The sequence below is a fragment of the Prunus avium genome, chromosome 2, assembly GCF_965620075.1.
Source record: "Prunus avium chromosome 2, drPruAviu1.hap1.1, whole genome shotgun sequence".
Taxonomy (NCBI): domain Eukaryota; kingdom Viridiplantae; phylum Streptophyta; class Magnoliopsida; order Rosales; family Rosaceae; genus Prunus; species Prunus avium.
The window spans coordinates 31,377,582-31,403,894 of record NC_142285.1 but is presented as its reverse complement, the minus strand read 5'-3'; the positions used below and the strand labels follow the sequence as shown (position 1 = coordinate 31,403,894).

The 26,313-nt window shown below is 35.6% G+C and overlaps 2 protein-coding genes across 3 annotated transcripts; both read right to left on the bottom strand.

Moving 5' to 3' along the window:
* Window positions 1-3,563, bottom strand: CCD7 (carotenoid cleavage dioxygenase 7). The gene is made up of 6 exons (XM_021949020.2): window positions 2,744-3,563; window positions 2,288-2,416; window positions 2,069-2,200; window positions 915-1,181; window positions 404-804; window positions 1-288 (listed from the first exon to the last, which is right to left on the bottom strand). The coding sequence occupies exons 1-6, from the start codon at window positions 3,513-3,515 to the stop codon at window positions 142-144; spliced, it is 1,848 nt and encodes a 615-aa protein (XP_021804712.1). The 5' UTR covers window positions 3,516-3,563; the 3' UTR covers window positions 1-141.
* A 13,108-nt stretch (window positions 3,564-16,671) lies between these two features.
* On the bottom strand, window positions 16,672-19,886 carry WRKY12 (WRKY family transcription factor). 2 transcript variants are annotated; one of them, XM_021951008.2, is made up of 5 exons: window positions 19,717-19,886; window positions 19,181-19,644; window positions 18,910-18,983; window positions 18,097-18,258; window positions 16,672-16,994 (listed from the first exon to the last, which is right to left on the bottom strand). In XM_021951008.2, exons 2-5 carry the CDS (start codon window positions 19,514-19,516, stop codon window positions 16,832-16,834), a joined length of 735 nt encoding a protein of 244 aa, XP_021806700.1. In that variant the 5' UTR covers window positions 19,517-19,644; window positions 19,717-19,886; the 3' UTR covers window positions 16,672-16,831. The 2 variants fall into 2 exon arrangements, with proteins under 2 accessions (XP_021806700.1, XP_021806701.1); XM_021951009.2 differs by having other exon boundaries at window positions 19,181-19,625.
* Window positions 19,887-26,313: the final 6,427 nt, after the last annotated feature.

Below are 26,313 nucleotides of genomic sequence, written 5' to 3'. Positions count from 1 at the left end.
CATTGGTCAAGGAAGCAAAGTGGGTCACTTTAAGTTTTAAGGAACAATGTAAGATTTAACCATAATTTCAAGGGGTAAAACCCAAATTACATAGGCTGTCTAACATTTTCCTTTTTCTTTTTTATTAAACCAAAAATTAAATTACTCTGCAGTGGCCCAAAAACCATGAAAACCAAGAGGAAAATTTAGGTGCTTAGGAACTTCAAGTCTTGCCACTAGTGCATCCTCCTCTCCAATCCTTTTGGAATCTAAGATAACCAGATAGCACCTTTGAACTGAAACTGCATACTGCAATACAAGAAACATATATACCATAAGTCTCACTTCAAAATTTTGAACACCCAATTTCTTCTTCTTCTTTTTTGGGTCTATAAACTCTGAGTCAAAAAAACAAATGTATTACCTCAACTACAAGAATGTAACCATCATCTTCTTCAGAACCTTTGGGGATGAAAGTGGGCTCTCCGATGAATCTCCGGCTCCCAACAGACCATGTAAGCACAGATTTCGTTGAAACATTTAGCTTGGCCACCATGTCAAATGGAAAGTGAGGCAATGCACTGCGAGAACCTGAAGAAGCTGCTGCATATATGTACGTGTTTTTGCTTCCTGAAAAGGCTGGATTGATAACTGGAAAGTCCGATGACTTGTTCCACTGGTTTAAAGGCTCCACATCACATTTTTGACAGCTCCCATTCACATCCAAGTTGATAGAAACCTGAATAAGATGAGGTAACGTCTTGCTTTGGCTTCCATTTATGTTCATAATCGAGGGGTCTAGTCTACCACTTTGCCAATCATATCCTGTACCATGGAAGCAATGTCAAATAAGTCTTAATTAGTAGTTGTAGATAGTAATATATGACTTTCGAGTCGAAAAATAGAGACTAAATGTCACGAGTCGAAAAATTTACCAAATAATTTTTGGAAATTGAACCACTCGTAAGAGCAAGCCGAAGCATGTATTTCAATCTCCAAATTCCCATTCTCATCCAGATTCTCGTAAGCATTGGCTACATGTAGGAGCCACAATTGTGAAGAAGCTTCGACAGGCACTCTCCAATCTCGACCATTTTCATTAGGAGACCGAGGAAGCAAATATATGGGAGATGTGGCCTTGCTAGGGTTCACTGACAATGCTGTTATCATAGGAGTAGTCCCACAAACTGCAGTCATTGCACCTGTATTTTAATACTATTTAGTAATTTTATCTCGACAGTTTGGTTACATAATATATATGTCTTTAGCAACATATAATTGATAGCCAATTAACCTGACGATGTAACATATGTTTGTCTGTCACTATAAATTTGTGGGACTTTAACCAACAACAGTATGGTTGTATCGAATATGCTTTTGCACAAACTTTAACCATTGGCCATCCTTTCTAATTGTTTCTAACGTGGAGAACATTAACCGCAAAAAAAGGAGGAGGTGAAATCTTGTATGAAGTAAGTTTTTTTACCTATCAATTTATTACTCATTAGCAATCATATCGTTGAGCGATAATCTAACGTGATTAAAAAGTGGCCAACAAGGTATAACCAATTGAAAAGAGCATTTGACTTACAGATTAATGGTGTGAGAAACCTCCCTCCCAAGCCCGGCACACAAACTATGCAGGCTGGGCGACGGCACAGGGTCCCCAAAAAAATGGGACCTCCTATAACACATTTTAACGCAAGAGATATAATAGCAAAAAAGGCTTTTTATGTGTGTAACTGATGCATTTTGGGCTTGATTCTAAAAAAAAATTGAGGCTTTTTCTTTACTTTTCATATAGTAGGCCTCTTTACATAAATTAACAAACTTAACACCTAAGCTTGAAACTTTTATTTTACTTTTTAATGGAACGGCCCTATTCATTTCCTGTAGTTTAGACTTTTGAATGTATTAAAAAAAATATATATATTAAAAAGCATTGTGAGGCCTAGTTCAATTGGTGAGTACACTTTCACCTTGTAAGGATGGAAGGATCTTCAATATTCTCTAGATCTCATATGATTATTTAACACATATAATTTGAAAAATGATTAAAAAATGACGATAACTTATTTAATTAACCTACCGACAACATCAAGCTTGATGCGATTGGCAAATAATATATAGTGAGTGTCTGTGAAAGCCCAATCATGGATCATCAAGTGATCCGGTATGTTAAACTCTTGCTTTCCCAACACCTTGAAATTTGAGTCATATTCTGCACAAATACGAAGAAAAATATTATGTATATTCAAAATCAACATAATAATTAAATAAAAGAGCTCATGCATTTGCCCTTAATTACCATAAAATGTAAAGTTACTGCATGGCAAAAGCATATCCTCTGCATTGCACGACACCATAAGAAGCCTGTTTCTGCGAGCATCGAGCTTATAATGAGACAACAGTCGCTTTGGAGGCATCTTAAAAACTCCTGTACAAGGTATATACCTTTTAATACGATGAACAATATTAAACAACTATATAACAAAACGTGGATTCGGATTCTCTGTTTAGATTTTCTCGTCATCATCTGTTTAAACAAAAACCTCCGTAACCTTTTTATATAAGACTATTAGTTAAATATCAAATGTTTATAACTTCTGTGTATTATTCACAAATATTTTAATCTTTACTCTCCAAATTTACAGCTCATACTCATCTTTTAATTTTTTTCCCCCAAAGCCAGCCAAAGCAATTTACTTTGTTTTGTTCACCATTAGTCTCATCTATTAATTTTATTCTATATACACACACGTACCGTACAGAATTGGTTTGAGCAATCTTGCAGCCACATCCCATACACCGCCACCATGGTCTCTACTCTCCACCCCCGAATCACAACCGTCCATCAGACCTACCTTCCCGATCGTATCCAACGTCTTCGATTCAATCTCATACGGGTCCCCACCTTCCCACAAACACAACAGCCTCTGGCCCCACCTCAACACACTAGTATTCGCCACATTCTTCATCACCTTAGTATTCCCAACCTTCTGTCCACCTTTCAACACCGAAAACGGCCCCCTGTGCGTGAACCGCCACGTGTCAGTCAAAGGGTCGTGCTCCTCCACTTGAGCCTCAGTTTTCACGTACTTAGCCATGAACTTTACATCTTCGTCAGACCCATCGAATTTAAAAGCCCTAAGGTAGCCGTGGCCGTCCAATGGGTGCACCGTGGAGCCGTGGTCGTCGGCGAAGAGCCCCGGCCCTGTCAAGTAGTACGTGCCGGAGGGAAAGTCCGACGGAACCGAACCATCCACGACTCTGAGCGCGATGGGTTCGGTTTGTTCGGAGCGCTGTGACACAAAGAGGAATTGGTAGTCCCAAAATGCAGCCACGGAGTCATCTACTACGTCTAGGGTTGAAATGGTAATTGGACTGCGATCGGTTTCGTTGGGTGTGGAGATTGATATTGCACGCGGTGGTATGGTGTGCACTGGTGACGGAGATTGGCGCACCGGAGGTAGCTTTACCAGTGAAGGGAAGATTTGTTTGGAAATAATTTGGAAGGGGTTGAGGTTGGCTTGCATTTTTTGGGGTGGTGGGTTTTGGAAGTTTTAGGAGCTGCCAATGGAGCAAATGGTGGTAGCATATATATATATATATATATATGGTTCGAAATTATATAAAGCTTAAGGACATGGTGGTGGCATTTGCCATTGGAAAATTTGTTTAATTACGGATTTCCCATCCCTTCTGTAACTTGGGTTTGTACTTTGTGCCCCTCCAAAGTGCATGGTGGGGGCATGTTTTGTGTGTCATGGAGGACATGGGCAAAGAAATTTGCAGATTAAATGGCAGACATAATGCTTGGGATTTACTATTTTTTTGTTATAAAAAATTTGTTATGGCCAGAGAATTTATTTATTTATATTTAAAAATAATTCTTTATTCAAGAGATATTTACATTTTATATATTATGCATGTTGGTTGTCTTTTGCTTTAATTTGCTGGACAATAGAGATGAAAGGGGAAAACCCACGGGCTTTCATAGGAGAATTATAAAATAGTATAGCCGTTATACATATTTGTTAAACACTCAACAAAGGCAGAAAAAATGACTATACATCACATTTACTTTTCAATTACAACTTTTATAATTATTTAAACAAAATTTTAAAATACTTATATTTTATTTTATTTTAAATAATAGAGAGTATCAAATTTTGACTTCAAACATCGTTCAATATTAAAAGAGAAGTACCACCACTTTGGCCAGCACCACTTTACCCCTTACGGGCCGACCCGGTGTGAGCGGGGATTAGTCTGGATTGTGGTTAAGGCTTAAAGGTGCCACCCATAGTTGGGGCCCATCCAGGACCACCTCGCGGTTCAAACCAAAAAAAAAAAAAAGAAGTACCAATAAAATAAAGGGAGTTTCACTAAAATACCCAAAATGGGGGCTGAAATTATAAAAATACCCAACACCCAAAACACTTTATAAACATACCCAAAACTCATCATTACACACACTCAAAACCCATTTATAAACATACCCAAAACCCATCATTACACACATACCCAAAACCCATTTTGAGTATGTTTCTATGTTTAAATAATGCTTGGGTATTTTTATAAATACATGTCTAGGATTGGGTATTTTTATAAATAACGATAAAGTGGTCGCATTTTCATATCAATTGCCATATAGTGTGATCAATCGATATAATTTGAGTATATGCCACACGTACATTGTTATCACAACATCGTATCAAATTCGAAGCTATAATCAAATCAATATTACTTTCCGATCTTCTTTGTCGGTGGGTTTTTCATTTGCGAATGCGTGCCAAGGTAATACCAAAATCTAAAATAATAGAGGAAACATGCCATGAAATCCGAATCAGAACACACAGACGCACACATGAAGTTGCCCTATCTATCATTTGTTCGTCCCACGCAAAGAATGACCCCCTATTTCAGACCAGCTAGCACTTTTAATGCTAATTTGGGCTTGTAAAAATCCAATTAAGTAATTATTACTAATACGTGTGATTTTAAGTAGAGGAGAGAAATGGCACTTTGGTAAAATACATATAACGTGGAGGGCGATATGTAAAAGTGGGCAGATTATTTGTTTAATAGAACCACTAATAAGACAATGATTTAGAGTTTGATACCACAATTAGGTGTTGGTATGATACCGGGGGGAATGATGACAAAAATGCGCCACTGATTCCCTACGTCGGCCGTCTATAGAGGACTGATCTCAGCCTCCCACTCAGCCCTATTATATTAATGCATGCATTATTTACGATTTACTCTCCATCCACTCATGGTTTGGGATTTGGGACCCACTTTTTTAAATGGGGGGTTACGTGGAAACAAACGATAATTTTATTGGGAGTAGAAAAAGTTATGGAAGTATGTCGTGAATATGTTAGACACCAAGACGTATCTCATCTCCCTCGGAGGGTATGAGTTTCATGATATTACAAAGGCAAAAAGTGGTATATTTTTTCCTAATAGTTTATCGGATTTTTCACTTTTGTTTTTGTGGTTTTAATTTTAACAATTTAATTCATATAGTTTGACATCTATCGCAATTTAAAGACATGTCCAAATGTTCGTCTAATTTTGTGATTGAGTAAGCACGTATCCCTAACATGAAATGATATTTTGAAAGAATTTGACTGAATTTGTAACATGTCCTTGAATTACGAGGGATTTAAAACTACATAGTTAAAATTGACATAAATGAAGCTATGAGGACTAAAATGATAAATTCAACAAACTACAATGACCAAAACTTTTTGCCTTTTGCAAAATCATGAAAGATTTACTCTATATATATATATATATATATTTATTTATTTTTTTAATTTATTAATTTATTTTTTTAGCCTGAGAAAGTTCAGATAAGATATGGAATATTAATTTTAAGTTCGTACTTGAGTTCTGGTGTACTAAACAATCATCTAATACTCACAAACTAAAATACATGTTGTCACGACCTGATTCGAAAATAAAGAATATTCCCGAATCATGGCGTGAGTCATACCATAGTTATAAGAATAAAATCCTACAACCATGATATGATGAGAAATAGAGCCACAAAAATACAAATTTACTTAACATTACAAAATCAGAGTCGCAGTAACTTGTAATTAACTACACACTAAGATCTTTAACAAACGGTTGACTCCTTACAAAGATTAATTACACAAATCAACAACAAAATCCTAGCAGCTTAGTTGAAACCCGCTTCCTCAAACTTCATCTTGAATCCTTTGAATCCTGCACAATCTATTAGGGTATGAGCATTCTAATGCCCAGTAGAGTACCGTCAAACCCCTCAAAGTCAGTTATCACAGTTAATCAAAGTGTCATGCATCAAGCAACATAAGATATACAAATTATGCAATCATAACAGATAAATAAATTTGCATATGCGGTGATGCCATGAACTCACTCCCTTCTAATCCCACTAATTCATATCCTAGGGCAACAAGCCTGCATGTCCCATACCATTCGTTTTACCACTGTGGCTCCGAATACCCTAAAATATGAACTAGCGTCCATCCGTCCCTTAACCCATTTTTCTTTTGTTTACGAATTTCTCAACTTTCACTTATCATTAGAGGCCCTGCTCCCATCACCTTAATATATTCAAGCTCTGCTCCCGTCACCTGAATATATTCCACATTTTATTCAGATATATCTAAAGCCTTCTCCCACCCCTTAGATATATCTCAAACGACACACACACACAACCCAAACACCACTGTCTTTATGATGCATATGTAATGCAGCGCAAACATCATTTATTTCTGCAGAATAATAATATAGATAATAACAATAATATTCCAGGCTTAATCACATGCATAATAACATTCACAAAACATCAAATAATATCCATATTTATAATACTATATATAAGCATCAAGATTAAAAGTGATATAGCCCAATCATCGGGAAATCAGGAAACCCTACCTCAAGTCCAGCTAGCTTAACCTTGTGCGGTTTCGTCCTCGAAAGTACGCAGAGTAGAACACCTAGTTAAGATAATTTACTGATTAAAATTCATTGGAAATAAGGAAACAAAGTTGAGTGTCCTACTAGCGCACGTAGACCTAAAACCCCAAAATACACTTGACAAGTTGTTTGACCCGATTGTTACTCTCTTAACCTCACATCCAAGCAAGCGTAGAACCAAGCGTTAAGGAAAAACTAATCTATTCCCCTCCTATAATAGTTCTACTCTTTGGGATGTTTAAATTCATGTGGTTCGGTTCTAGACTCATAAAGAAAATTTAAAACCTCAATTTAAAACTAAAATTTCAGTTTTGCTAAACATTTGGGTTGGAACACGTTAACTTTGAAAATTCACTAAATGTTGAGTTTAAATCAAAATAATGTAAAACTTTCCATATCACAACTAGATATAGAAACATTAAAGATGTCAAAATTTGATAAAAATTAGGGGTAAGGAAGCATGTCAAAATAGAAACCAAAAACAGACTACGCTGCATAACGTTCTTTTTTTCAGGTTTGTACACTTTATTTTGAAAAATCACCAAAATTACAATTTACAACCAAACTGGATAAAACTTTCCAGATCTGAAGAAAATACGAGAAAGTAAATCATACTAAAATTTCATGAAAATCCAAGTTTAGGAAGCTTTCAAACACTTACTTCAAAACAGGGTATGTAGCAGAATCAAAACAATTCCAGCAGGATAGTCTCTACTTTGAAATTTCACAAAAAATCTATTTAAATTCAAATGGCACAAAACCAACTTTGAAATAACCCTTGAGATATTCATTTTGATGTAACAAAACCCCAAAATGAAATTGGAACAAAAATCACATCGAAATAATCTAGAACTTCACAAAAACACCCTTTGAAAGATATATATATATATATATATATATACTTGAGGCATTCCAACCAAAACTTGGGTTAAAAATTAGTACTCAAAGAGACAATAAAAAGAAGAGCTTCAAGCTTTCAAAGAATCATTTACTTGAGATGCTAGTGGCTAATTGGAGCAATTGAATGATAAGGAACAAGCCATATGAGAGAAGTACACATCTATAACAAGAAATTCAACATAATCAATTGAACAAGTTTTGTTCATACCAATTTTCAGAGAGTTATAATGGTTACTTTTGGATGATCTTTGGATATGTTATAAAGGGGAGAATTTGGAGTAACTATCATGAAGAAACCATAGTGTTTTGAGCTTTTGAAATGAGTGTTTTGGACTGAAAACGAGGGAAGGACCTAAGGTTGAAGACTATAAACAAGTTCCACTCTAAACATTCCCAAGGTAGCTAGAGAAGTCCGATCAATCTGAACATTTGATATGTTATAATAGACAGCATTTCAAACAACTTTGATGAAGGAACCAAAGTCATTTGAGTACAGGAAATCATAGAAACAAACTGAAACCGAGCATACTGCTGTGAAATCAGGAAATGGTAAACTTATTGTGATCATACCAACGTTTCAGAGCCTATACTAGTCAGATTGAGCTGAAATTTGAGTATGTTATAGGAATCATGGAAATGAACAACTTTTATGAAGGAAGTTTCCTCATTTGAGCTTCTGAAATATGAGTTCTCAGCAGCTTCAAGAAAGTGACGAATTTTGGATTTTGAAGAGAAACAAAAGAAAGATGAGGATGAAGATAAGTGACTGAGAAAGAAAGGGATGATACAATGAATGATGAAGATAAGAGTAAATTTATGATTGAAAAGCCTTAGGCTAGGTGAGTCATCAAGTTAAGAAAGAGTGATGAATCAATGAATGGGGAGGAAGAGAATAATTTCAAGATTTAAGAATCTTAATTAGGCTAGGTGACTCACCATTTTAGACTAGGTGACTCAACTCTTCATAAATGGTGGATAGGAAAGCTTGAGGCAAGGGGGAAAGAATGAAGGAGGGAAGAAAGCTTTGGCTTACACGTTGCTTTCTCTTCTTTTCTTTTCTTTGCCTACAAGGGTATTTTGGTAATCTATCACACATAGGGGTGTTTTGGTCATTTTTGTCCAACTTCAAATTAAACACACTTAATTTAATAATCTCAATCCAAAATCTCTCGATAAAAATACCCATAATCAATCTCCACAATTATATTATTTTTCACTAAAATATGAAAATTCATCTTGAATTTTTCGAGGTATTACACATGTTCAGCGATAAATTTCCATGAAAAAAATAAAGGAACAAAAATTGACTTGCATTATATATATGCCTTGCAAGAAAAACAAAGTAAATTGGTGGCTAAGTAAAACTAATTAGGCAAATGGAGTTGCTTGCAAACAAAGTAAAAGCGATTTGCAAGAAAATAAAATCCTAATATACCTCTTTGCCTAAAGATGATGGTAGAAAACATCAAGAAGTGGAAGAGAAATCAAGGACAGTGCCAAAAGGCCGGTGAAAAGAATGGTGAAGGAAAAGCGATTTGCATACCAAAGATCTCAGGTTCGAACCCTCATAACATCTTGGTTACAGTGTGTATGTGTGTGAGAAATCCCTTTCCTGTAATTCAAATTATCCAATGCACTAAAAAAAAAGTCATCCAAAAGATCTTTTGAAGAAAAATAAAAAATAAAACGATATTTGAGGAGGGTTTTCCATGAACATAAATATATAGCCATTGAATAACTTTATAAAAAAAAATACAAAGATTTCACAATTATGGGACCAATATTGACTCCTCACACCACCTCACATCAAACTTCCCCTCTTTACTTATTCATTGGTGTTTTGGCTTTATTGACAGCCAAACGCTACCTCACAACCACATCACTTCCTCTATAGAAGTCTATTTGACCTTTTTATCTTATTATTAATTTTTATTTTTATTTGTTTATATTGTTTTTTTTAATCTAAATAAACACCGTGTCACATTAAATGAACACAAATTAAGAAAAGAATACAATAATTTTCAAACTACGAAAGAAAAGTATTATAAATAAACGACAATGGTGTTAAGTCTTAATAACCGATTAATGGGTCCATATGGTATGGAGGAAAATCTTCCATGAAATCTTCCATGAAATCTTCCAATTGGGTCCATATGGTATGGGGGACTCGTAAAATGGCAATGGTGTTAAGTCTCAACAACCGATTCATTTCACACCATCAAGTCATTGACAAATTTATTACAATCCTAAGGGTGTGGGTTCGTTCATGAAAGGTACAAGATGACACCTCTTTTGGGTTCGTATACTACATACTTAGACACGATTTTGAGTGTTTCTTCATCATAAAGGCATACGAGTCTTATAATAAGACTATATGCATCAACGGTTAGAAATCAGTCACACCCTTTAACATGCCGTAATTCCCAACCATACACAGAAAAAAGAATATAAAATAATAATAAAAACCTAATGGAAACCAATAATAACATAGATGCGGGACACCTGTGGACAACCTAGATGCAAACGGTGTCGTATGGTTGACTAAAGAGCCAAGGGAATATGCCGGTACAAATTCTCCGTTCTGGACTCATTTGCGTAAACAAAGTGCTGCCGTTGCCTATAAATATACATATCCATTCTCTTCCTTAGAGCATCCACAGTGGGGGGGTGTATATGGGGGTGTATGTTAAATATACACCCCGAGTCACCGGAATGGTCTCCAATGGTGAGATGTAAATGGATGTAAATATACATCACCACCATGAGGATGTAAAATAAAATGTATATTTACATCTCTTGCAAGCGGGACCCACCCGAGAAAAGAGAAGAAAAATGAAGAAAAGTCAACATAAAAGGCTGGGACCCACGGCTACACCCCCGAATTTACACCCCCCACTGGAGCAAAAAACATATTTACACCCCCCGGAGGTGTAAAGGGGATGTAAAAGTGGCTTTACACCCCCGAATTTACACCCCCCACTGTGGATGCTCTTATTCCACATTCACTTCTCACCATTTCATCTGCTGCCCCCCGCACTCTGTTTTGCTCTCTGCAAAGGCAGCAAAACCCAAAAGGTTAGCTGCTAAACATCTTTGTGTTATGCTTAATCTTGTCTTTCAATGTTAATTAATCTTGCTCTTGTAATTAAGCCCATCTCCATGCACATAACACACACACACAAAAGATGACAACTTTTCATGCATGCAAATTGTAAGAGCAAAGTGAAAAGTGTAATTTCTAAAGTGGGTTTCTTTTGCTTTGTTTTTTGTCAGTGGGAATAAAAACAAGCCATAGCGTTTTTTTACATGGGTTCTTTCGGATCTGGGTTGCCATGTTTGGGACATGACATTGGCTGCCCCCTTTGAGTTTATAGTATTATTTATGATTTTCAGCGGTTCAAATTTTCTAATAAATCCCATTTATAATTTCCATCCTGCAATGATCCCCGAATTTAAGCCTAAGATATCTGGTTCAACAACCCTGGAAATTTAATTGCAAGGGTAAAGGTTGAAAATTTAATCTGATATATATATATTTTTTTTTTCGTGTCGATGTGCACCGGTCCGGGTACTTGGATTCGGGGTTTGCCTAGAAACCTACCAAGACTGGTTGTGGGTTTGGTTTGGTGCCGGATTAGCAAACCCATCCACCTCTTCCCAACTTCCCATCGCACTAACCCCATCAACCCACCCCTATCCCAAATCCACTGACTACCTCCTCCTCCTTCCCTCTCCTTTTCTACTAATTGTTTGGACCTAAATTCTACGCGCCAGCCCATCTGATTATTGGCCCATGTCAACAACAGTGGCTTGGGCTTTGCTTTACCAAAATCAGAAGCCAGCCCAGATTGTTATAAAGGCCCAGACCATTGCGAACCTATTGCAAGAAATAAATTTTCAGGTTAAAGATCAATTGCCATTAATGGTGATTTAATATGGGAAAAAACCATATTTAATTGGTTTAAATTTAAACCCAGCTTTTGTTGTCTCCAAAGACTCGAAGTTTGATCATCACTGTTGATCACAAATTTAGAAATCAAATCAACATACAAAGAGGGATGATTTTCTCTCCACAAATGCCCACGTGATTCCAAAGACAAGACGTCAAATAGGGCAGAGGACGTACTGGGGAGTTGGTAGAAAGGTTAAATCGGAAAACCACTCCCCATAACCATTTAATGCCAGAAAAGAGGGCCAAGTTTCCTCCCCATTCTCGTGAAGATTTTTCGTCAGTGCAAGTTGGGTTTACAAGAGATAAACGAGAAATAAAAGAGTTGGTTGTTAGAAGGTCAAAACTGATCATCATGAGAACTAACTCTTGATGGAGGCTTTTATTTTCAAATTAACTGTAACATCCTACATCGACCAACGGAGAAAGGGTGATATGCCTTATATGTACATGCCCACCTCCATGTAGAACGAGGCCTTTTGGGTAGGGCTGGCAATGGTTCGTGTCGTGTCGGGATAATAAACGTGTCAAGAATGCTCAACCCGAACCCAACCCATTTAATAAACGTGTCTTGTCAGGTTCGGGTCATCTTTTATCGTGCGGGTTTCGAGTCGTGTAACGGGTTCATAAATAATAGCATGCATGTTACAAAACTCACAACTGAAAAAATTTAAATAAAAAACCAAGAGAGGAGAGAAAATATAAGGAAAAGAAAGAGAAAAAAAAAGATAGAGAGAGGAGAGAAGAGAGAAGGAAAAGAAAAAAAATAGAGAGAGAAAGGAGAGAAGAGAGAAGGAAAGAAAGGAAGAAAAAAGAGAGAGAGGAGATCCCACATCGACCAACGGAGAAGGGGTGATGTGTCTTATATGTACATGCCCACCTCCATATAGCACGAGACCTTTTGGGAGTTCACTGGCTTCAGATTCATGGGAACTCTGAAGTTAAGCAAGTTAGGGCTAGAGCAATCCCAAGATGGGTGACCCACTGGGAAGTTACTCTTGAGTTCCCAGAAACAAAACCGTAAGGGCAGAGAGGGGGGCCCAAAGTGGAAAATATCGTGTTACGGCGGACCCGATCCCGGGATGTGACATTAACCACTACCCTTTTTATGCTGAAACAGACAATTCTCTCAACAAATATGTCCTCCAGATATTAAGAAATAATCACTCATGCAGATCTCATCTAATCATCATGTATGTCTACATACATCATGATGGTTGGATTTGGTGAAAACCTAACACTAAAATTTCAAAAAGAACAAACTTGGCCAAGTTCATTGAACATGGAGAGGTTTTTTTTTTTTTACAACTATGATTGTTTTCGCGTTGCAATCAAATTCAAATTAGTGCTTTTATTGCCAAATGACTTGTACCGTGTCATTAAAGTCCACAAGACAAAGACCTAATTTGGTTCAATGAACCTGGATGCTAATCCGGCACCAAACCAAACCCACAACTAGGGTTGGGCATGGTACGGGATGATACAGGATGGATGTCATTCCGGTGTCAATCTCGGATAGGGGAATTGAGATGGGATGACACAGGATGAGAGTTTTTGAAAACACGTTCAAACCATACCGGACCCAAACGAGACCGGTATGATTCAGTATCAATGTTGATACGTAAAAAATCCTGCAAAATTTCAGGAATCAAGCGTAATACAACAAAATAAACAATCAAGAGTCTTAATTCAAGACCAACCAATGGAAATCTCATACAAAGTTCAAGTAAAATGGAAATCAAATCTCACATAGCGGAAAAGATTGGAACTTTTGCATACCAGGTGACGAATCTTTCTGGCAGGGGAAGACAGAGAGTAGTCAGAGAAGTCATTGTTGACTTGGTTAAGCTCCTCCACCTCCTTCCTCTTCTTCTTCATCGTCTTCATCTGCATTCATTATGAGATAAAGTGTTCTTCCATGGATGATTTTTGCATTGCTTTTGTGATCCTAAAGAATTATGAAAATTGGAATGCTGCTAATTTTTGACTTTTTTGGGATTTAACTTGATTAGATTGGTGGAGAGTGGAGAAAGACAACCTGAAAGTCTGGAGCTTTTGGAGGGTTAGGAGTATGTCACTGTAAAAAGTAGGAAGGAGGCAAATGCTTGCAAAGAGAGAGAGGTTTCTGTGGGTCTCTAGATTTCTCCAGAAGCCAAATGATCAATGTGGCCTGTGGGCAATAGATAGAGGGAAGGAAAGGAAAGGATGGAGGAGAAACAAAGCTGAATTGAAATGTATGTGGGAGAGAGAGGAGGAACTGAAATTAAATTAGGATTATTATTTACCTGTATTTTTCGGTATGATATGGCACCAAACGGGATCAAAAATCTAGAACCGGTGTCGTGCCAAACAGTAACGGGATGACACGATATCATCCCGTTTACACGTCAACACCAAATGAGACGACACGAGATTGGCACGGTTTTGGGATGGTTTCGGTATTCCGGTTTTGATGCCCACCCCTACCCACAACCAGTCTTAGTAGGTTTCTAGGCAAACCCTGAATCCAAGCACCCGTGACCTGGTATCATGATGTTTAGATAAGAAGATAGTGTGCCATGATTGATTTGCCATTGAGCCAACAAAGCTTTTCATGATACTAGGTTGGGGAACTTTGTAGGGTTTATATCAATGAGTGGATAATGTGTTAAATATGATAGGAGGTTGGATAATGTGTTTGCAACTGTCTTTTTAATTTTATTTGGACTGTATATTATTATCTGAAAAAGATGGTAAGAACCTCTGATTGTGGATTTTGATGTGGACATTAAAGATCCAGGGTGAAATTGATCGTTGTACTAAGTTGTTAGTTACAGTTACAGTTACAGTTGCATGTAAATGTGCCAATATGTATACGACTGCGCAATTTGGTACAAAAGAAGTCGGGTTGAGTAACTTATTTAAATTATTTGTATGATATTGAAATCATAATTGATTAATGTCATCTAAATGAAATGGCTAAACCATTTACATCTACTTTTTCTTTCTTTTTTAGGTTAGTCAAGATTGATAAAAATGTAACATTGGGCTTAAGAGATGCGATGAGCCCTTCTACAACAGGCTGAGAGCTATGGGCCTCGTGTATAAACTCCTTTTGAGCTCAATCAAATGCACCTGGTGGATTGGCATTTTAGCCAGAAAAGCGATTACAGAAAAAGCAGCAAAGTTTGTGAGTTGTGACATTCAAATTTCAAGTATTCATAGTACCAAATATAGCTAAACTAAACCGAAAACAACCAGCACAAGCCACTTGGCCAGAGTAATGCGTCCGCCCTCTTACATCTAAGTTTGTATTCATCTCCTTATTGATTAGATTATTTTAAACTATCACTTGCATATAAATAAATAATTAAATAAAAACCCAAAACAAAATCAGCTATAGACGGTTTTTACATCTTTGTCAATGGTGAAACTCAATAACATTCAATTGGATTTCAGTAAAAACTGAAGTTGGTCATGCTTGATTTATGCCAAATCAGGACATTGTTGTTAGATATTTGGACAATGTAGTCTTGCGCTCACAATAAAAGTTCGACTCCTCGCAATATGAAATAGAATACAATAATATATGTATCGAGAGTTCTAACAATAAATGAAAAACGAGGGTGTTGATGGTTTATAGTAACTCCGTGTAAAATCTGATTACATGATGACCAGAACAAAAGGAGAAAAAGAACACAGGTAGGTGTGCACTGATTCTTATATTCACTAACTTCTGAGAAAAATGATTAATGATTGATTAGTCACTAGATCATCACTTAATGATAGTTGCTACTAATTTTAGTTATCATTATTAGTGTCTCAATAACAACTCCTATAAAGTCATGAGGGGAATTAATTGGAAAGCCACTAGTAACCTTTTTTGTTTTTTTTGGGTCAATAACTGAAAAGAAAAATAGAAAAAAGCTGGATCATATCATGAGTCAATCGACTCACCAAGCTCCTTAAGAACGGTAACCAAAGCCCCAAGCAATCTCTTGGATTATTTTCAAGAAGGTAATTATACATTACATATTGAATGTATAAAATATGAGGAAACGTGGCGTGGCCAAATCTGAGTTTGCATTGTCCTATTTCTGGTGTCGTGGATTGGTATATAGAGAGCTGTGGAGTTCAAAGTTATATCCATAGTTGGATGTAATCCTCGTATTATTTCATATTGATCTAAGTTCTCTAACTACTTTTCCACACAAGAACTCGTTTATATACCAGTGTGGTGTTGTCCAAAAAAACAAAAACATGTGTGGTGGACTATTTTGTAAGCTAGTTTAGAGCGGCGGTCCTATGTTTTGGAGGCTCTAGGCGAATAATTTAAATGAGGCCTTTTACTTTATATGTATATTTATGTGGTTTTTTTTCAATAGATTAAAAAAATATTATTTGAACTCAAATTTACAATTGTAATATAAAAGAAATAAACAAAATGCAATTTATATAACAACTTTATAAAATACATCAAGATTCAAAACATCACTTAAATATCACTCGTCTTCCATTTTCAATGCAAAAGTATCAATTAACTTTACGTAATAATTCTTTTAAAATAACATAGGTATGTATATATAGGGGTTTATACAAATTGGGGCCCTCTCAATCTGGGGGCCCTAAGCAGCCGTCTTGCTTGCTTAGGGCATCCTCTGCTAGGTTACCAATCAACACAAAGCTCATAATTTAAACAGTGTTTTGACCCAAATTAAGAAGCTGATGCATGTGGTGAGATCAAATAAACAATTGGATAAGATGACCAAATTAATATAATTAACCCCTGGGTCTTATACAGTAGACTAAAAGCAGATGCATGCCTTAGTTTCATTATAATATATACTCAGAATATGAAATTCCCAAAGAAAAAGAAATCAATCTGATAAATTACCATAATTAAATAAAAATATTATCTCAATCTGGCAAAAGATTGTACAGAACAAGCTAATAAGGATACATTAAATATTGTAAATCATTACAACAATATTACGTACTAAAATATACTTTTGTTCTGTAACTGATGATGAGCTATATATATGATTAGAAAGAGCTAAAGCATTCATGTTCAGAGGAATTAGAGTCATCGCAAGGGGAGTGGTTGTGTCTACCTTCATAGGTTGTTATCACCATTCGACAATCTTCAGACAGTCGTTCAACCCTTTTCTTCACCCGACAGTTACTGTGAGTACAGCGGTAGTAGCTTCTGCATCCATAAATTTATGCCATTCAGTTTCAGCACAACAACAACAAACTAAAACCCTCTCATGATCTCTAAATATATCACTCATATGCAACGTGGGATATACTTTAGAATTGTGGTTAATTATAATATGAGATAATTAACATTCTCAACACCGCTCCTCATATGTTGATTGAGTTAATTAAATTAGGTGACGCTAATTAAAGCACGTGACCATTGAGTTAGATATGCGAATTGCATAATAATATGAGATGCATCTAACACAAAACCAATTAGTAATAAAAGGTGGAGAAGTAACTATTATGGAAGGTGTTCCTTGATACATACAACACCAATGAATTGTGGTTTTGAGAAGAAAACATATATATGCGCACAACATAGATGAAAGTACATGATCTTAGAATTGATAACAAACGTATAACTTTGTTAGACAATAGCACATGGTATTATGTGTGAAGTCCAATGGTCACACGTGCTTCACGTCACTTAATTAAATTGTCTACGTGTTAGGAATTGTGTGTGAGGATGTGAAGAATGATCCCGCATAGGAAAATTAAGAAACCTTGCAATGGTTTATAAGGATCGAGTCACTCCACAAATTGTTAGTTGGTTTTGGGACTTGAACTCCAACTTCCTTAGTTCCTTCAAGAATGATGAACATTTCCAGTTATGTAAAGTGTATTTCACATGTGTATTCTCATAATTTTTTTCTATTGGTGCCAAAAATTGCGAATAATCTACACCATTAATTTTTTAATTTGTAAATAATTGTCACCGATTGCATACATCTAAATACTAAAAATAGACAATCATATCCTGCATATATATTCTATACCCCTAGGCATTGGTGAACAATTAAGTAAAACCTAGGTTGAAAGTTGGCAAGGGGCTTGTAGCTCAAAAGTGGTTAAAAATATTTACTCCTACACCCGAGGTCTTAGGTTCGATTCTTCCCTCCCCATATGGCTTGTATAAAAAAAAAGTTGAAAGTTGGTGCAAACCATATACTCATTCTGAACCTCTATAGATATGCATTTGTACCAATATATGATGTATACGATAAATATGAAAGACTAAATAGCCATAGAAATAAAATTAAGTATACCTAGGATGAAGGCTGTTCTTGACAACTTTCTGGCCATATTTCCTCCATTTGTAACCATCATCAAGCACATCCACATCACTTCTGGTTTGGAAACAGAATCTTGGCTCCCTAAGCTTTCTCCTCACCTTCATCTTGCTCTTCTCTGAGCTTGAGCTCCTCCACCTGTCAAATAATTAATTAATTTCAAGCTCCTCCTCTCTTAATACATATATACCAGCTAATTGATGCATGAAAACCAGATTTACCACTCATCTACTCGCTAATTAATTGATTGCCTGATATCTTTAATTTACTTTTATACAATAATATATATACATATATTATTGTATAAAAAGCATTCTTATACAATAATATATTTATATATATAGAACAAATTAATGTGTGATACGAAAATAAGATAAAAGATCTGTATCCTGTCATGGTGGGATCTATATAATTGGAATCTCTGTGTCAAGTACTTGATCGATATACTGCCATATGGCCACAACGAAAGACTGGCGCAGGAACACACGCAGAGAGAGAGAGAGAGAGAGAGAGAGAGAGAGAGAGAGAATATATAAGAACATGGTGTAGGACGTACAAAAGGCAACACAGAAGCAATATTCTCTCTCTTCTATAAGTGGCTAAATCTTTCTAAGATTCTGGTACAAGAGCTTTTAGAATGCATTCTTAGATGTGCGCACGCATTTGTGCATGTACATATGCATGTGTGTACTTTGGAGAGAGAGAGAGAGAGAGAGAGAGAGATTGAGATCTAACTGGGTAGAGAGGAAGAGAGAGGAACAAATTAAAACCTATAAAGTAAGTAAATACCATGAGTTGCTGCAATCACTAGCATTACCAGTCCCATTTTCATCACTAATAGCCTTTGGATCCAACGTTCCCACCTAAATTTTCCATAAAAAAAGACACAATTATAAGACTACAAAAATAAAATCCGACAACGCGTATAACTGATTCTTTCTTTGGATGAAATCTATAACCCATTTGATGGACAGGCAAAAAATTAACATATATAACATGGAAAAGCAAGGAAATAATGTCTCCAATTTCATGCTTCTTTTCAAATTCAAGATTGAACCACCTGGTCGTTACTAATATTCCAAGAAGGTCTTGCAACAAGTAGGTCAGTATGAGTACTAAACCCCACGGTAACGCCGTTGCTGGTGGTGGTGGTGGCGGCGGAGGCACCGCTGCTGAGCTCAGCTGGCTGATGATGATGAGGGTGATGAGAATTGTTAGGCTGCTGCTGCTGTATATGTGACGATGGGGCCATGAAGCTCAAAACCTGATTATGATGAGGATGATGATCTTCGAACTGCACAAACCCCATTTCGTGGATCGATTGTTGAGGGTTTGGGGTGCTCGAAAACGAAATCTGAACTTCATAACTCGGAACCCCTCTTTGATCTCCTTCCATATATAAATATTCGTTCTTCAACTAATCAATTAAGCTCTTCTTCTTCTTCTTCTTCTTCTTCTTCTTCTTAGTGGAGTTTGCTGTGGTGCAAGCACTTTCTCCGTACAACCTGTTGGTATGAAAAAGGTCTGTTTGTGCAATTCACAGTGCGGTTCGTGTGGTCAACTAGTAAACGTAAAATGCTGGAAAATATTCCTTACCGTCTTCTTAAGGTTGTGTAAAAGGAGGCAGTACTGTAGAGACTCAGAAAGACTTCAACAACAGCACAAACCACTTCTATATCTCTCTTTCTCTGTCCTACTCACACATATATATGAGGATGAGCATGACAGATATATATGCTATGAACTGTGCCAACAAATTATCAAAGGAATGTGTGGTTTGTGTACCACATGGGCTGGCTGGGACAAGATACTATACCCGAAAAATTAAGAAATTACATGAATATATATATATATATATATATATATATATATATATATGTATACTGTATGCGGCAGTGGTCATACGAATCCATCCATATACATATATGTAATACGATGCGTTGAGTAAGGTTTATTTATGATATAGATGTTAATGATATTGTACACGTGTTATAATTTAGGTATGTAGATTCGTAATATCATTATATATCACGTATCAATATACAACAATAATTTCTTTGTACTTTAGGATACTCTAGTGATTTGTCGTAATTTCTTTATGTTTTATCATATCTTCACTTGATTTCAGGTTTTAAAATAAGTGGACATGAGAGCATCAGTGAATTCCTATGGGGATGGGTTTCTAAAGTATATTGCAAATTTTTATTTAATTTCCCAACCAATATTTTGACTATAATGATTTTCCTTTCTTGTATCTTCTTTTTTTTGGATGAAAATTAGATCAAATGAATAGGGGAGTTGGACACATTTGAAGCATGCTTTCGGCCATCGAAAAGTGTAATGGTAGTTTATCTTTCCATGAAAACGTGTTCATCGTATTATTCTTTCTACATTGTCATTTCAAGTTTTCAACACGCAGTGGATGTCATCGTGATGAATAATCATAGTAACGTTAGTGGTATATTGCACACTCATGATCCAGATTCAGATAGTCTTTCCTCATTTACATGGACCATGGTTTTAGCAATTATAAGTAGACTTCCCTAATGTCTTGTGTGGGTTTGCATGTTCCAAATTCTTTGCGTAATGTGGAATCCAAGAAAAATTGCTAATTTGACAATATTCTTATATTGGATGGAATGTTGAGAGTATACTACATTGAATGAAAGTTTTGCAATAGTAGTACTTCAAAGATTTTGGACTTCTTCACGATTGTCAATTGATTTTGGGTTAAATAATTCACATATTATTATTATTATTATACCACAACTTCCGACTATAAATGTATCGTAGGTAATTCGGTCATAAGTCAACTAATTTGTCCTCCCCAATTTGAATTGCTTTATAAAAAACAATAATAATATATGTGCTCCTAATAATAAATTTTCTTTTAAGTATAAAATAATATTGGCTTTGCTAAAGAGATTATCACAAAGGAAACAAATATAGAAACCCTAATACAAGAGTGTAAGAATGTAATATAACAATAATAGATCCATCGAAACTTGTTTCAAATTATATAGATGCCAATTAATTAGTGTGAGAGATGATATGACTCTGTCTTAATACTAGACATCAACATGAGAGAGAGATTTAGTCTTGAGGGCAATGAGTATTGGACGGTACATCAAACTTCCATCGATCCACGTCAACATGCCTAAGGCTTTATGGCAGTTGAAAGAAGGAAAAAAGGATATAGCCTGTGAGATGCTGCCAAATCAAATTCCAATATATATTATATGCAGAAATTTGTCCACTCAGAGCACTCTTCTCTGCAGAAAGACTAAAAAAGAGAGAATAACTATAATAATAACCCCGACAATCACATTTCCTGGCATCTGTCTCCTCCCCACTCATTTTCATCTGTTACTTCATCCACAGTACATACTCTCTCTCTCTCTCTCTCTCTCTCTCTCCATGAAAAGTCCCTCCCAACTCCTCCCCCACAACACCAACAACAGCAGCAACCAACAAACTAGAACCAGCAGATTAGTCACTCAATCAGATCCCTCTCTAATTTTTCTTTGTAGGGTACATGTAGCTAGCCTCTAATGAAATCCTTAACCAACATTGAACTTCTTTACGAAAAAGTTTGAACTCTCCTTTGCACAAACTATTATATGGACCTTGACGTTTTTTGTTTTTGTTGGATATATGGAACTTGACTTGAACTTGACTTACAACATGGCATTTTCTAATAAATTTTTTTCATAAATTCTAATAAGTTAAGATTTTAGTTACTTACCCGTTTATTTAATCCTATTGTAATTAAGATTTATTTCATATTTTATTTAGGAGTAACACATCTTTATATTTCTTTATAAATACCTACATACAATGGCTGATCTAGGAAATTTTCTAGAGGTAGACTAATATTTTTATTATGGGTAATTCATTATATTACCTATTTTTCGTAACTAAGTAAAATTTTGTAAGTCAAACACATTCATTCACATAGCGAACAAATATAACATAAAGACGTACATAATATATATGAAAGAGAATACTCGTTTTGTAGTTACTCAAAAAACCAGAAGAGTTAATACCAAACGAATTAACCTATATATTAATCAAATAATATATCTTTGTTTTGTTTGTTTTAACTAATCCTTGATGACATAGATAAGAAAGAGTTGACATATTCTGAAAGATATCAAGATCAGATTGTATTTCATACTCAAAAATTTCTAGTTGGCCCCTCAATAAACGTAGTTCTTTAGCAGTGAAATCTCTAGGATAAAATTTTTCTGTAAGTTTGCAAATATCAACCTTAAATGCTTCAAAATTATTGGTAGGGTCCAAACCAGAGCTAAGAATAAAAAGTTCTATTGTTCCTTCACTAAATCTAGTGTTTAACTCTTCCAATTGATAATCTCTAGTATCATTGAATAAATCAACCAGATAGTTATGCTCAATTGTAATATCATCACGTTGTTGACAAGATCGATGTGTACCAACTTTATAACGAGCATTCATATCTAGCATATCAATGTCATGTTTTGTGCAAAATACTTGCACTTGCTCAAAGAAAATATCTCAACCATCCAATCTAAATTTCTTAAGAACGTCTTTTGTACTACGAACTAAATTCATAGCAATCAAAATATCCTGGGATTTATATTGTAATGCTAGACAAAGGCTATCAGTAACTCCCATAATTTTTTCCAACAAATGCAAAACAAATATGAACTCAAAAGATGTCATTGCTGTGAAAGTACCAGTAGCTTCCCCACGTATAGAGTTAGTTGCTCCATCCTTAATCAAGGTCCCAACAACTGTATAAGATACATTCTAAATACCTAACAAGTTTGAAACAAATCCATAGTGAGAGCCCCAACGAGTAGCTCCAGGCTGATGCAAGGTACCAATCTGATTAGCCCCTATACCTGTATTACGTTCACCACCATGCAACATATGTGCAATATCAATTGCTTGCGTAGATTGTAACTCACCATTGCGCTTAGGAGAAGAAGTAGTAAGATTGATATTGAATTCAAGGCTTGTAGTCCATTTCATGCACCTTGAATGTTGCTAGCACCATCATATCCTTGACCTCGCATTTTATCAATTTGAAGACCATGATTAATAAGAACTTGAGGTATCTCCTTTTTAAGTGTTGATGAACTAGTGTCTTCAACCCTCACAATCTCAAAAAACGTTCCCATACAAAACCACCATTATCAACAAATCTTAAAACAATTGTCATTTGCTCTCTATTAGATGCATCTTTTGCTTCACCAACAAGAAAACAATAAGTTGATTCCCCAACTTCCTCACAAATTTTAATTCTCACTTTGTTAGCAAGAATATGTAAAATCTGTTTTTGAATCGATGGTACGACATATTTAGCATTTCTCGGGGCATTCTCTAAACAACTTCAACAACTTTATCAGTCAATTCCACTGTATATTTTATCAATTCAATGAAATTGCCACGATTCATTGAGTCCATAGATTCATTATGACCTCTAAAACCACATGCTTAATATGTAAGCCACCAAATACTCTCAATTGTTGCCTTGAGCCATAATAGATTCTTCATAATTTGCTCTTTCAGTTGTTTATGAATAACTTTCTCAATATGTTGAGATAATTTCATTAAGTCCTCAGCACATTGTACACAATTGTTATGTGGTGAAGATGGTCCTCCAACATGAAGCAAAAATGCACAATTCTTTCCATTATTAATTCTCTTATAATTATTGAATTCATTAGTAATTAGAGCAGACTCACTTGCTAGATTCTTTTCAAAAACAAAGCATGATAAACAATATGCATTATTTGTTGAAGGAGAATACTCCAACCATGGAAATTGTGAGAACCAAGAATATTGAAACCAATGTATTTGTTGCCCAAACATAGTTCTTGGATACTCAAAAAGTTTAAGTTGATAAGGCCTCAATTTGATATAAGCCCTTCGAATCTCTTCACGTTAACTGATAAGATATTCACAAATTAGAATACGTTTCCCTGGATCCCGTTCTAAAGAAGTATCATCAAACTCTTTAGATTCAACTACTTAAGGTCCGAGATGAGTAAGTTCCTCGGGAATTGAAGTATCAACATTAGCTATAAAAGGTGTATTCTCATTATTATCGCCACTTTTTCTGAAGAATGAATCAATAGCTTTTCTTCTCTTTGTCGATCTACGATCATCATGTGACATTATATCTTGACAAGAAATACTAGGCACCAACAATCATGTAGGTGAATTAATAATTCAATTTACAAAAATAAAACATATTTCAACAACAAATATAAACAATAACAATCCAATATGTGACACAACACAATTCTAAAAATCATAAAAACTTAATAAACAAACCATATATCATAAAAACTTAACAATAACAATTAAAATTAAAATTTGAATAAAAATAAAGAGAGAAACTTACCAAGATTGAAGAACCATTGAAGTTTGTAGATATGTTAATACAATTTTGGAGAGGAAGAAGTCACTTATTCTTTGGTTGTCTTTGGTTCTCTCGTGCTTTTAGGCGTCTCTTTTTTGCGTTTGGTTTGCTGCCTAGTTGGAGGCTTTGTTATGTGTTTTTCATTTTTGTTGTTGTTGCATGGTGTGATTTATAGCTGCAAGGATTACATGGAGAAAATCAATAACTGTGTTGTTAGGCATATTTATCGACAAAAGAATTGTGTTGCCGACTGTTTAGCAAAGTCAAGTTATAATGGTGATCTGGGAGTTCATCTCTTTGATAATGCCCCTGAGTGGGTGGGCCCAACTCTCGCAGATGATATTGCTGGGTTCACAAACCCGTCTAGTTTGTATTAATCTTGTTTAAGTGTTGTCTCTGGGTCTTGGTCCCCCTAGCTCATCAAAAAAAGAAAAAAAGAAACCTAAGTGAGTAGCATTATATTTTCTATAATAAAGATGGGCTTATTTTTATACAAAGGGATGGGTTGACGTTAGTTTATAGGGGTGGGCTGATTTCTAAAATACCTCATTTGGGCTGCACCTTTAAGCTTATTTGCTAAAATCAAGACTGCGCTGGAGCCCACTCTAGCCCAAGTGTAGGTCTACATGTGCCTCAACATTGGAGAAGAATATCAGAAAATTTTCATATACTTTGTTTGGCATGGTATTAGAGCAAAGTTGATTGACTAAGCCTTTTCCCTTACCCCTTACCCAACCTATGGTGTTCACATATTGGGCTTGAATATTTACCCTTATCCAACATGTGGTGTTCCATGTTGTGCTTAAATGTTTGACTCCAATGTGAACTTGGCTCCACGTGTGACCCATTATGTGGTGGTCCTACGTATTGGAGCATGTAGAAGAATATAAGTCATACATTGGAAACTTAACTAAATAAAATACAACATATAATGAATGGTTCCACTACTAATATCACCAAGACCTTTTGTAATAAAACCTTACACGTACTCGGCTTTGCAAGTGGTTAAGTTTAAGACAATATCGGTGTTGCTAGTAATGGGCCGCTGAACCGACTCTCTTAAATTTAACATGGTTTTTTTTTATTATTTAAAAAAAAACCGAACAATTCTTCATGCATTCAAAAGTTTAGTATCATAAAAAAAAAAAAACAAAGAAATAAATTTCTTAACATTTAATCTAAGCTTAGCATACGAAATTGGTAGTTGAACTATTAGGAAAGAAGTAAGGATTTCATAGCATAGCAGAAGGCTATGGATTTTTCTTCAATTTTTTCTTCTCCTCCGAATATGCTCCAACTCTTTCAAAACATCCATTATTAGGGACCACCTTCAGGTTTGCGTGACATGCACATGTGGATAAGTCTTAGCATTTTTCATGTTGCAATGGATTTGTATTATCCTTTGATAATTGGATCTACAAATTTCTTCACCGTCTTTTTCTGCTTGTGGCGTTTTCCTTCTTCAATAAAGCACATCACTACCTCAAAAGTAATTACAACATGCTAAGTTAATGGAAGCCCCTCAAACTTATGTTTGCTCATTTTCCATGTCATTAGTTCAGCAAGAATCACCCGAAACCCATAAACGTCACATTTTGTAAACCATTCATTTGTTTCACCATACTCTAGAGTAATATGAGATGCATTATCGTTGCATAAAGGATTTTATGTAGCAATTATGTATCTTAGTTTTACCTGCCCAAAACCAAATAGCTTTACATTGAAATCCTCATATAGCAAAAGGTTTACATCTTTGATAGCTGGGATAAAATCCACTGACC

What these genes read in the sequence shown, in the direction of transcription:
- CCD7 (XM_021949020.2), bottom strand. Translation starts at nt 3,515, where the DNA reads ATGCAAGCCAACCTCAACCCCTTCCAAATTATTTCCAAACAAATCTTC. An exon ending in CAGTAACTTTACATTTTATG is followed by an intron (nt 2,201 to 2,287) that starts GTAATTAAGGGC and finishes GTATTTGTGCAG; the next exon opens with AATATGACTCAAATTTCAAG. An exon ending in GTTACATTCTTGTAGTTGAG is followed by an intron (nt 289 to 403) that starts GTAATACATTTG and finishes CTTGTATTGCAG; the next exon opens with TATGCAGTTTCAGTTCAAAG.
- WRKY12 (XM_021951008.2), bottom strand. Translation starts at nt 19,516, where the DNA reads ATGGAAGGAGATCAAAGAGGGGTTCCGAGTTATGAAGTTCAGATTTCG. An exon ending in GGAATATTAGTAACGACCAG is followed by an intron (nt 18,984 to 19,180) that starts GTGGTTCAATCT and finishes TGGAAAATTTAG; the next exon opens with GTGGGAACGTTGGATCCAAA. An exon ending in AAGAACAGCCTTCATCCTAG is followed by an intron (nt 16,995 to 18,096) that starts GTATACTTAATT and finishes TTATGGATGCAG; the next exon opens with AAGCTACTACCGCTGTACTC.